General features: G+C 34.8%; 1 protein-coding gene across 2 annotated transcripts in view; it reads right to left on the minus strand.

The window, feature by feature from the left end:
- Nucleotides 1-13,565, minus strand: part of LOC142336823 (uncharacterized) — an 88,823-nt gene that overhangs the window by 68,316 nt on the left and 6,942 nt on the right. The window contains exons 3-4 of one of the 2 annotated variants that reach the window (XM_075385761.1): nt 10,735-10,897; nt 2,514-3,619 (exon numbers count right to left, since the gene is read on the minus strand). In XM_075385761.1, the coding sequence (XP_075241876.1) occupies nt 3,220-3,619; nt 10,735-10,897 (563 nt within the window). In that variant the 3' untranslated portion in view covers nt 2,514-3,219. Of the gene's footprint in view, nt 1-2,513; nt 3,620-10,734; nt 10,898-13,565 lie in introns of those variants that run through there. The other variant, XM_075385762.1, reaches the window with a different exon arrangement.

The following is a 13,565-nucleotide window of genomic DNA, read 5'->3' on the forward strand; positions in this document are numbered from 1 at the left end:
GAAACTGGCTAGAAAGCTCCATGAGAACCAAAGGCAAAAGAAAAACCTTGATGGTTTATACGAAGTGCTGGCACCTGGGAGCACAGTTTGCAAAGTGAGTCCTACAACAAGTGTAATTAAGGAGCCGAACAGACAGGTGTGAGTCAGAAATTCTGACATTACAAAAATCGGTACGCGTGCGGAAAGGGACACTGATCTAAAACAATATATCGAAAGACGACCGAAAAAGATGAACGAGAAGACTATTGAACAGAAGATTTATAAACATAAGCGGGACCTGATTAGAAAAAATACGGGAGATAAGAAAATTAAGCGAAACCGAAAGCAGGCTGACGATGTTAGTGTAGTCTCTTCAGGCAGATCGTGTATTTCCTCCGAGAGTAATGTAGCCAGATCTCTCAAAATGAGAATCCCGAAGAGAAATCCAAAACCTGATGAAGCTTTTAAAAATTGGCCAGATTTAACACAAATTCTTCAATTAAGTCCAATTGTTCCAATCGCGCCACAATCGACCAACTATGATGCACCTGGCCCATCTGCGACGCAACTGACTTCATCAAAATCACCAACGCCTATTCTGAGAATGTCAAGCAAAAGACAGCTCACGATTAGCGATACCTCTGATTCGGACACCTCTTCGGTACGAAAAAGTAGGCGAAGATATTGGAGTAACTTCTACAAGAAGTTCAACGGAATGGACTGAGGATCCTCAAAATTTGCCAAGGGAGATGACTGTACTCCAAGCAGAAAATGAGGAAAATTCTGATACAGAATAAACATAGTCAAAATTCATAAACTCTTATATTTTATTTATTATTTATTATTTTATTGATTAGTAACCGGTGAATATTTATTAATTTTCTGATTTTAATTAGTAATTTTTTTTCTCTCAAAGAGGGGGAAATGTCATACGGCAATGGATACCCTTCACATATTCATGTCCGTATTTAATTCAATTGCATCATTTAGTTACATTTGAAGGGCAAGTGCTGTTCTTACTTCAGTTAACTTTACTTCCTCCCATTTTTAGTAAAGTAATGTCTGTTCCATACTGTCTATGCAGGAAATTCATTTGTTCATACTATAAGCAAATCTAAAAGTTACTTCCTTGTTCGTGATCGAGTTGAACAAACCTTATTTCTTAAATTGTAATCATTCTAATTTCAGTCTCCCATTTGCAGCGCTAGAATTCAATTTAATTTAAATCTTGCTAAACGCTTTTCAATTAAGCTCAGTAATTTCGACAAGTGCCAATCGCACCGCGATTGACCATTCTAGATATTTGTAAATCAGATATAAGAAATTGGCTTGCCACTTGCGGCGCAATTGCCCACTTCGACTTGTAATAAAACATTCGCAACTCAATTGGATCTACCCATCGCAAACGAGTATAACATGTGTGATGTAAAATCACATGGTTCTTTGTGTGAATGAGCGTTTGAAATCAAAACTAATGTCATGACTTTTATTAACGGTTGGTCCAGTTTTAGTGCAGAAACCCAGTTTACATTACCCTAGATTAGATTTGACCGGTTTTCGAATATTTGTCTATTATTTTAGATATAGGTGTTGAAATTTCCGCCGCAAAATATAAAATTTAATTGGGCTGAGTTATAGGCACAAAAGCAGTTGAGGTCAAGACCAAAATAGTCTCTGATCAGACCTTCCAGACAAAAGTGACCTCAGGTCAAATCTCTGATTATATTTTGTTTGTCTTTGTCTTGTCGACAGCTCTCTAAGCCCGTTAAACCGTGCTTTTTTCCTACCGGTTTTAGTTTGTAGCTTTGCTCCTGCTATTCCCCAGCCCAGATAAGAAAAGAAGAGGGGAACACCACCAAACCCTGCTGCAAACCAATCTCTAAAAAATGTTTGTTTGTTCAACTTGAGATTTTTCCGAGAATATTTTACCAATTTTTATTTTATAGCGCTAACGTCCTCCGATCAGACTATCGTGCGTTAGCAACGCTTATGATCACACTAAAGTAAGCTCGAAAATCTCCGCTAATCAAAATAAAGTGCGCTTGAAATTTTCCCCTGATTAGATTAGTTCGAATCGTCCTCTGATCAGACTAGTGCGTGCTCGAGACTACTCCTGATCAGACAAGTTCCAGACCATTGTTCGGACTAAAATGCGCTTGTATATTTTTCCAGGCCAAGTAATTCGAGGTGACAGTTCACGTCTGCGCTCGATCAGAGGCCACTTCGTTCTGGCCACCTCGACCTGGCTCAGAACACCAAAGGAGGATTACCAGAAAAATCCAGATGATTTGTTTTTCCTCTCATAGGAGTTATACAGTTTAAGGAAAAAATTGTTTCAAATATTTTGACCTATCTATTTGGGTTATAGGGAATTGAAAAAAAAAGAGAAAAATGTGTTTCTAAGGATGCAACTGATGGTTTTAAGATAAATCTTATTCAAAGGATGATAAGAAATGGGACATTACCAGTGATGTTTATTAGAGTTCACAAAAGGAATTCATTTTCTTTGACTGATCACATAACTAAAAAAACTCTAAATTAAAAGCTAAAATTAATTGAAGCAAATTATTGGGCCGAAACGAATACATTTTCTTAATATAGTTCTACTTGTTTAACTTTGTCTGCCCTGAGTTTTGCTTGAGTCTGTTCGATATGGCCCATGATCTGGCTCCGTTTGGTCTGATCCAGGGTTTGGCCTAGGGTTTGACTTAGTGTGTTCCATCTGACCCATTTGGTGTGGTCTGTTTGGACTGGCCCAATTTCTGGATTGGGTCTGTTTGGTTGGCGACCCAAGTCCGTCTGGTCCAAACCTGTTTTGGGTCGACAATATACTGAGGTACCCCGTAACATTGTACAGTTTAGAGTCAACTTCCCAAATTCAATCTCAAACTCACAAACTCTTGAAACTGCTGTTGTAATAAACTTGATTGTTAATGGTTGTACATGAATTTCTCGCGTGGGTCAACAATATACTGAGTTCGCGATGTCTGCTCGTTTGGCAAAAAAGACGCGGGTCGAATGTCCTTCTTTCAGGGGTAAAAAGGTAAATAGTTACGATGGTAAACATTGGTATGCTAGCTTCTAACACAGCTTTAATTATATTTATACAATCATATTTAATTTTTTTTTACTTTTTGCAGATTTTGAATGTTTTCGGTTTGGTTGAATTGATTAAATGATAATATTAAATGGCAAGTACAAATTTGAGGAACAAAATTTTAGGTTTTTAGATTTAAGTCTCTATTCGTCCAACTTATAAATTCGGCGCATAAGATTGGCCATTAGTTCTTCCACTAAGATCGGTTCATAATTCGATTCAGGTCCTTTTACTCCCTCAATGAGAGTTCCAATATCGGGTACAGAGAAAAACGCTATCGACTGTCGCTTTTTACAAACGATAGGATCACAATCGTCCGTGCTCTCTTCTGATTGGCCAATTTCAGCAGTTGTCTTTCCGTCGTTGAATACAACTCTGTGATTGGCTGCAATCAGTTCGTCGTCTGTCCATCGTTGCATAATGTCTCCGAGGTTGACTAGAACGTGGCTAGGGTCCTCTGCTTTAGATAAGTTGAGGTATTTTCCGCCTCTGGTCAGAACTTGAAGCCCAGTGATGTCCTCGGAAATTAACAGCGTTAAGGACCTGCAAAAATAGATTTTTTATTTCGTTTGAAGAGACTTACCATCCCGTGTCGAAAATTTCCGCCCAAAATGATGTAAGAGTGGGGCTGCAATGGCAGGTTTTTTTAGAAAAATGCAGCTCAAAACTTACATCTTTTTGGGCTGCTTCCAACGGGGGTAAATTGGTGTAAAAGTGAGGAGGTAAAAGACAAATTGACCCCCCCCCCATTCTTACATCTTTTTGGCCAGTCAAGGCGGGTAAATTGATGTTAGAGTTCCGGGATTTTCTCCATTACACCCTAACTCTTATATAATTTTCCCACCCTTGAGAGACCAAAAAGATATAAGAGTGGGGGTTAATTTGTCTTTTACCCCCTCACTCTTACACCATTTTACCCCTCTGGACAGATTACCCCCTCACTCTTACATCAATTTACCCCCCTTGGCAGCTCAGCGCTTACATCGTTTTACATCCATAGTCGCAGTTTGACAGCCTTGGACCTACAACCTCTGTCACCTGAGCCAGTTCGCCTTAGCCCTTAGACCACCGATGCTTGGTCAATACTAGCCATTCCGTATATTTGAATTAAAAATTTACCGCCTCACCCTTTACATCATTTTATGCCTCTAAAACTACCTCTAATCTTATATTTTTTTAAGAAATTTTTTGCGGTAAAGTCTAAAAATTCTGCTTTACTCCTCATTACCGCTTTTTCTTACCTCCCCAATAACTTCCCCTATTTTGAAAATTCTCCCATTACACCCTTAGCTTACATCGCTTTACCCACCTAAATTTACCCCCCCTAATCCTAAATCTTTTTGGGGGTAACCTTCGGGGGGTAAAATCTAAAAATTCACCCCGTCAACCCTCTTTACGCCCCTAATCTTACATCTTTTACCCCCTGAAATTACCACACTAATCTTTCATATTTTGGGGAGGGGGGGGGGGGGTAATTTTTGGGAGGGGTTAATTCCTCAAAAGTCCTCCCATTGCAGCCCACTCTTGCATGGCAGTTTTAGTCAGGGCGTAATTCCTCCAAATTCCTCCTATTGCAGCCCATTGCAGCCCACTCCTGCTTGGTAATTTTAGTTAGGGGTGATTTTTCAAAAGTCCTCCCCTTGAGGCCCAACTCTTACATCATTTTACCCCCCCCCCCAGACCAAATTACCCCCTCACTTTTACAATTACCCTCATAGACAAATTACCCCACCCCCCCCCCCCCCCCCCAACTCTTACAAAATGCGAGGACTTTAAGGAGGACATTCGACCCGGGATCCAACAAGACACGTGGAATCTTTTGTATCTATTTTGCCCTATATACAATTGTATCTCTTTCGCGTTTTAATGCAGATTTTCCAACAGAAACTCCGTGTTGTATCGACTGAGGATATACTTTAAGTTATGAAGTGCGAATGCTCAATACCAAACCAAGAGTGGATTTTGCGATGCAAATTTGATAATGATTGTCTCACAATTAGACTTTAATTTTCTAGATCGGAATTTGCGAGACAAAACAAACTTGTCTTGGACATATGTTGAACCATGAATTAATGGCACAGATTTAATTTACAACTAGTTTCTAACTGCACAAATGAGAGGAAAGAACAGGAAACTAGAGACAAGCTGAATAAATACTTGATCATAGTTTGATCATAATGACTTCAACTCAAAACGGAAATGTTTACGTAATGAAAAAATTAACTACCGCAAAAAAGGTTGTCTATTTAGATGAACTGGTTAATCGCCTGTCTAGAACAGATTGCCAATTTTTCTGATAATGTCGACTTTTGGGGTTATGCCGGAATGTGCTACAGGACATATGTAATTCATAAGAATTATCAGCTGTTTAGCAACTGAAATAAAGGAACCAGATTTCTAGATCAATTTATCTCAAACTTTGTTTTTCACAAGGAGGCTCGGTAATGTGCGTTCGCACATTAAGTTCCGACCCCGCTCATCTACATTTTTCACTTAATTGTCTACCAAATGAGGAAGAGATTAAAAAAATTAACATATCAACATATCGTTCAACAAACCCTTAAAAGAATAAAACAATCTACTCTAGAGGGCCCATGAGACCTGTGGCCACCATAATATGACTACCAGAAAGGACGGCAATAAAAATCAAACAGTTACAAATATTAATTACGACCAAAACTCCTTGTCCTTTTTTTGAAAACCACTAATAACCAAATCAAAATGGCATCAGATAAAATTCATACTGAGAAGATTATCCGGCATTTTTTGGATTAAAATATGGGACTTTTCCTCAATGCGACTTGGCAACAAGTCGACAAGGAATGAGCAAAGGGGCAAAGTTTATAAAAACTTTCAACATTTTTTTTGAAAAAAGAATTAAATTCGAACTGATTAGAAACATTACGCATCAAATGAAATCATTGAGAGTCTTTTATACCTCAATAGAGAGCGATTGAGGCCTTTCATTATCCAGGATATGTCAAACGACTACAAAAAAACGACAAGAACAGTCAAAAACTAAAAATTTGAAAAATTTGCACGAAAAATTATGCACGAAAACGATTTACCGCAATGAATTAAATATTTAGCTGATCACTAAAAACAATAAAAATCTTCGTTTGCATTTTTTCAAGGTAACAAAATTTGTAATTCAAGTGACGACCATTATTGTGATACTGTGAAAAGAGAACAAAAACCTACAAAAAAGGGGAAAATATGCAAAAAACACGAAAATTGGTTTTATGAAAACTGGTTGTTCCAAAAAGACAGACCATTTGAGGAAAAAAACCATAATGAAGAGCAATTTTGATTTCAATAGATAAATGATGTGATCTGTATATAGAGATGCTCAGCTAAAATTTAACAGAAATAGAATTGGCCGATCTCAAAAAACTATCTCTTTTTTTAAAAAAACAAATATTTTCAAAATTCATAGCCAAGAAACGCTTTCGACTAAAAGATTAGACAGTTTGTCTTGCAACTATTCGGAAAATTAATTGCGACTGTTATTAATGAGACTAAATCATAAGACTTTAAAAATAACATTAAATACAAGCTGAACTAATAAGTCTCACAAACAAATTTAAGAAAACCACAGTTTTGAAGCCATTAAATTTAAAAGAAATTAATCGCGAGAAAATAATATCCTCATTTGCGTCTCATTCGACCATCATAACGTCTTTATGTAAAACGACTATCATAAAATGACAACAAAAAAACCACAAAAAATGAAAAGTATCTAAACTTTACAAAATACTTCTGAAACAAATTGTCTAAGCCCTGAAGACATCAATTAAAACGTTTAAGCAACAGAATAATTATTGTCTGATACAACAAAGCATTAGGAAAAGCTCTAATTAAGGATGCTATATTACGAAAATGATACAACATTGTATAAAACGAAAAAAACGCAAAACAGAACAAAAAGGAGAAGTTGAACACTATTACTCTTTTTTTTTAAATTTAATTCGAAAGTCAAAACAACCATTAGCTATTTACCGATATCAGTTATTAAGTTCATTTGTTTATTCATAGTTGGCCACTGAGACCTTTAATTACACAAAACTTGGCATATGACAACAAAAATTAACAATAAATATCGGGCAAAAATAAAAAAAACTCTACCAATTTCTGCAAGAGAACGGTGTCGCAGCCATTCAAGCCATTCGTTTAAAAAAACAAAAATTATGTTCAGTTTCAAATGTTTTAAAGTTTTGTCAGGTAGATTTTAAAATAATATTACAATTTACAAAAGAAACAAACAGCACAAAAAATTGGAAACTATGCACAAAAATAAGAAAATTTTGTATGAAAACTTGTAGTACCAAAAGCAAGAAAACCTTCTGTTATAACAATCGGCCACAAAATTAGTTCGTATTCTATCCGGAGGAACGATTGACCTGTACTTACTGAGAATAAACAAAATGTTGACTAAAATAATATAAAAAATTGTTAAGTTCAAAAAATCACAGAAATTTCCTTAAAACAAACACATTCAATAACATAAGAGACATTAGGTGACAACCGAATGAATAGAAACATTTCACTTGCATCTCTGAGAGGTTAAACTTAAAAATCAGACTGGCAAAAGAATAGCAATTTAAGGCAAAAGACAAGAATTCAGTTAAATTTTACTAAAGCTCTTGCTCAAAGCCAAAAAAGTCCTTTGGTTCTCTGAAAACAAACCTTATCTACATTTGGCCTCGAATTTACGTTATTTGAAGCTGTCATTAACGGAGCCGTGGAAAAACATTTTTTCAGTACTAAACCTTAAAAAAAACAAAGGCAAATTATTTTGAAAAAAAGGCAGCATCAAAATGAAAACCAAAAAGTCTGATTCTAAGAAAACTTGATATTGTCGAACCTCTACCTGATTTTGCGTGGAATTCTCCAAATATTAAAAAAAAAAGAAGGATGCATTTTGTATATTTATCGAGTTAAATCTGCAAAAAACGGCAAAGTTTAAATTCCAGAAGACTTTCACACGTTGCCTGATTGCAACTAGTGCTCTTTTTGAGATTAGGGAGTCTGTTTTAAGGTTTCTAGGTCACTAAATTTTGCAAACTTTAACAAAATGGACCAAAAAAGCATATTTTGTGCCCTTTTTGATGAAAGTTTGAATTTTGAAAATTTTAGCCAAAAGAAACTTCAATCTAACAATTCAGCAACGCTCTTCTACCTCTAGCGGTAAAAAAAAGCACTTTGCCGTTAAAAATTTTAACTTATTTTGAGCTAAATTAGCGAAATTGTGCCAAATTTTAGCAAAAATTTCTGAAAATATGAACAAAAACAGTCGAATGTTCACAAAACATTAAACCTCGATAACTCCCTTTTTAATTCCTTATTAAAAATCTTTTTAATTCCGTATTCTACGCTGGACGGGCCTTTCAATGATACCACTCACAATTCTCTACGATGATTATATCGATCGGCCAAAATTGACTGAACAAAAAAAAACAGTTGAGTATATAGTTCCTCCGCCCCACTAAAGTGGAGGTCGGTACAATAAAATATCTTTCTCAAAAATTTCATCGATTTAATTGTTTTGGAAACCTGAAATTGGTAAAGTTCAGAATTACAATTTTTAAAACAAATTCTGTTTTTCCTTAAGCATTCTTGACTTATAATAATTCAATATTTTCTAAGTTTGCTTTGTATAACCGAAGCATAAAGTGTAAAATTACGGCCAATAGGAAGCGTTTTTTTGAACTTATTATGGTCCATCAATGGGAAACTTTAGCTCTTTTGGAATTATGATGATTCAAAGATTTGAAATTCGTCTTCTATGAAATTATATTTATCCATCGATCAGAATTTTGGCTTCTAAGAAATAACCTCGATCCATCGACGGGAATTTCCGCTTCTATGAATTTACGATGATCCTCTTATAGAAAATTTTTGCAATGAATTTACTCTGATTCATCTATGAAGTTACGCTGATCCATTGATGAAAACAATTGGAACCACAACCTGGGTTAAAACTGCGCATGTTTTACAGTTTCATCAGTGAAATTTCGGAAAATCAACTACAGCTGCTGGTTACACTAAGGAAATGCGGAAATGCCTACGCCAATCGATCAGAGTCAATAGTTTTTTCATAAATCTTCCTCTGTTATTTTTGTGTCTGACAGTTTGGTCTCTGATAATAAAATCACCTTATAGTCTTAACTTCGTTCACGGTTGCCATCGATGTTGAATCAACATCGATGGCAACCGTGAACGAAGTTAAGACTATAAGGTGATTTTATTATCAGAGACCAAACTGTCAGACACAAAAATAACAGAGGAAGATTTATGAAAAAACTATTGACTCTGATCGATTGGCGTAGGCGTTTCCGCATTTCCTTAGTGTAACCAGCAGCTGTGGTTGATTTTCTGAAATTTCACTGGTTAAACTGTAAAACATGCGCAGTTTTAACCCAGGTTGTGGTTCTAATGGTTTTCATCAATGGATCAGCGTAACTTGATGGATGAATCAGAGTAAATTTTTAGCAAACATTTTCTATAAGAGGATCACCGTAATTTCATAGAAGAGGAAGTTCCCATCGATGGATCAAAGTTAATTCTTAAGTCAACGTTAACGTTAAAATCAAAGTTAACTTAAGTTCTCATTGATGGATCATAAAATCAGTTGGATGCAAGTAAAACTGGAAAGTGTTGAAAGGACACAAAATTAAGTATATGCAAAACGCAAGTGTAATTTGCATTTTGCATATACTTACGGCAACTATATGCAAAATGCAAGAATAATTTGAAATATATTACCACAAGGTTTAAAAATTCTAGGAAAATGCAAGTATAATTTGAAAATAGATTACCACAAGATTTCAAAACCTAGGTTGGAGGGGTCGATTTTTCGCTCAATCGTATAGAAAAAGTGTTTTAAAGTCAAACTTTTTGATAAAACTTAAATATCTGGTTTTGTGAAATTTTGGAACCTTCTCTGTCGTCATCTTCAAGGAATAGCTTTGCACCACAGGATGTGATTTATTTCGGTCTGGTGACCGCACGAAAGTCTGGACATGGACGCACTAAAATTTTGGTGTTGAACGCACGAATTTAATTTGCAGCGCACGATGATCTGGACATGAACGCACGAATATCTGGACATATACCGTTTCGGTCTGGGATGATCTGGACATATTTGCCTCCGAACGCACGGAGAACGCACGAAAAGTTTTGAACGCACGATAGTCTGGACATATCCACTTTCCGTCTGGGACGGTCTGGACATAGGCATTTTCCCTCTGGGCCTATCTGGACATATCCACTTTGGGTCGCGCACCTCAGCCTGGGTACAGAAGAAAATTTCGAAGATGTGAAAATTTTTTGTTTTTGCACCACAAAAGAATTTTTTTGGTTTTTAAAATATTTTTGTGACTAATACTGCAATGAATCAGCTTATGGTGATTGGGATCGTGAACCCCACTTATATGCTTCAATTGCTCGTCTACTTGAATATAACAAATGCCATGATCAGAACTCTAAAAAAATCATAGTAAAAATCAGAATGCAAATTTCATGATTCAATACTGAAATATTATGACACCCAGATGTGGGATGCCACATTAAAAAAAGAAGAGTTAATGCGGTTGAAGGTTACCTTATCCTCAATACTTAGACTCCTTCTCCTCGTGGTTTAATAAACAACATATTACCCTTTGTCAGAGTGTTCTGAACATCTCAGTTGTTTCTCTTTCACCTGGGCCATGTCTGACCTCCTCAATTCGTAGTAATAGAGACACTTGAGCAAAGACATGTTCCCGGGACCACCCATTTTAGAATGGCACTTTGTGAAATATTCTGGATCATGGTCAAAACCTGAAACAGAGAACGCAAACGTTCTTCTAAACAGGGTACAAATATGTCATCTGCAGCTCTAAATTTCCACGCAGAAAGGCCCCAAAAGGGGTCTTCTAGATGGTAAAATATCTGGGGGTAGATTTAATATTTTGATCATAAGTAAGATTGCTGCAGCAATATCTGGTGAAATTATATAAACGTTATCCAATTTTTGTATAGTTCATTTATTCATAGATTTCAATTTTGTGTTTCGGAAATTCAAAAAATTTTATGCAGATCAATATTTAACTGCAAGTTGTCATATAACCATACAATTTATTCTATTCTTTTTCGATTTCACGGCAAAGTTCTAATTTTTAATTCAGTACAATTTTTGGATAATTTCTCAATTTTTATTTAGATGAAAAATTATAATTTTTATAAGTCACAAGAGTTTTTAAAATTTTTCAATTTTAAATAACTTTTAACCTTTCTTTAGAAAGTAACCGTTAGATATTCCGCTCTTTTGAACCACAGGTTGGATGTCATTAGTATAGCATTTGCTAGTCGGCGACTTGCGTGAAAACCTAGACAAAAAAATTTGCGAGATAGGCGGATTCACTCATTTTACAGAGTGATCATTTTATGATCAGATTAATGAATCTCGAAAGTAGTTTATCTTCTTGGGGGAAAAGACAAGAACACATTCAAGTTTTGCGAAACAGATTTTGTTACTAATTTCGTGAGAGCCATTAGCCAACTATGTTTATCAGCAAAAGCAAACAAAAGAACCAAGAAGATTATGAAATACCTCTAAAGCATCACGAAGTTGAATGGATTAGATTTACAATTTCTTCAACTGTTACCTACACTCATGGAAAATATTGAAAGAGACTATTTGGATGAGAGCATTTATTTTTTGATGATATTCAATACTTTGTTGTTCTTACCAGAACCAGGCTTGATCATTTGGTTAAATGGGAGTTCCAAAAACAAAAAAGAACTCACAATGGGTACTATTTTAGTTTCACTCATTTTCTTCTAAAACAAGTATTTCAATGATGAGAACATACTTTTGAAGAATGATTTTGGATTTTTTCGCCTTGTTCGACAAATTAAATAAGGAAATATTGATGGGCTGTAGTTGTCATTAAAAACACTCTAAGCCATGCAATTGATCAGTAAAACATTAATTGAATTTCCAAAAGAAACAAGAACGATTTTTGAATCAAGGATTGAAGACTGTACAAAGAATGGACAAATTTTCTTATAAAGTTTAAACAAAATAGCTTTCAACAAAACTTTTCAATTTGCCATCAGAAAAAAGACAGTCATAAATTTTAGAAATCGCTGATCAAAGTTAAAGTCTAAACAAAATACACAAAGTGACGTAAGAAAAATGATGCAGAGGTCATTGCGACAGAAACTAGAACTGTTACTTATTTGTGTGCTGCCTGAAACCGTTATTATGTTTGTTACGCAAAATTTGATCAACATCGAAAAATTTTTGTCAAAACATTATTTTTCTGTTGTCTGATAACTTAGTAGACGAGCCATGAAACTACTAAGAAATCATAATCAGTCAAACATTTTACAGAAGGAACTCTTTCTAGCATTTTGGGGTATACGAAGAAGTTGTATCCTCCTGACAATGGTCGTTTTCCTATGATGTGCCTCTAAGCTAAATAATTAAAAAGTATTTACCACGTAATAGAGGATTTATAATAGCACTTATCGCAATTGTCTTTTGCATTTTTGAGCGAGAGTTTTTAAGCAACTTTTATACGAATAGTTGACCTAACCCACTTTTTTTTATTCTGCATCATTGCAGAAGGGAGAAAGAGATTGAAACAGAAATTTTAGAGACTTTATCTGAGAAAAACTTCATTATTTTTGGAAGCAGTAGATTTGTGCGCGAAGCAGCAACTTTTCGCAACTCTAGTTTTGGAATAGTCATTTAAATCTTGAGTCGCCATATATACAGCTTTAAAAAATATACAGATGAATTTTTATCATATAATGCGCAATAACTTAAATCAGCAAAAAATTCAAGAGTGTAAAATAATTTTTTTCCATAGGTTTTTCTTACCTTTTGTAATATCTCGACTGATAATTCCACGAAAATAATGCAAAATTTATGTTCTTAAGTGAACTGTAATGGATAACATGACCACACAAAAACATAAAAATTTCTGGAATTTCTGTAAAAGGCAGAACGTTCAATTGAAACCGTATAACAAATTTATGAAGATGATTGATGAGCAATTTTCTCCACTTAATGGTTAAAAAGTACTCCAAAAATCAAATCTAGTTTCTACTAACAGTCGCCTGGGTAATTTGTTTACAATTATTTTGATAATTTATTAATCAACTAAATTCACATTATGGTTTTTCAAGAAAAATTTGAACAAGACATACTTAATGAAAACAATTTATATAATGATCTTCAGTCATGTAAAAGTAAACCAACACATACTTCAGCAATTAATACAACAAATTCACTTTTTTTTAAACAAGTACAAATGTTTTAACCACCAAAATGATACATAAACTTGGTACAAAACAATGTAAATCATGCAAGTATTTGCAAAAATGTTGAATGTTGGTCAATCTTTGAAATTAAATTACTAATTAAAATAATTCGATTAATAAATTTTTTGCCTTCTAGATGAATGCAAAAAAAACAACTTCCTAAATGTTAAACAAA

The sequence above is a fragment of the Convolutriloba macropyga genome, chromosome 3 (genome assembly GCF_964194025.1).
Source record: "Convolutriloba macropyga chromosome 3, txConMacr16.3, whole genome shotgun sequence".
NCBI lineage: Eukaryota > Metazoa > Xenacoelomorpha > Acoela > Convolutidae > Convolutriloba > Convolutriloba macropyga.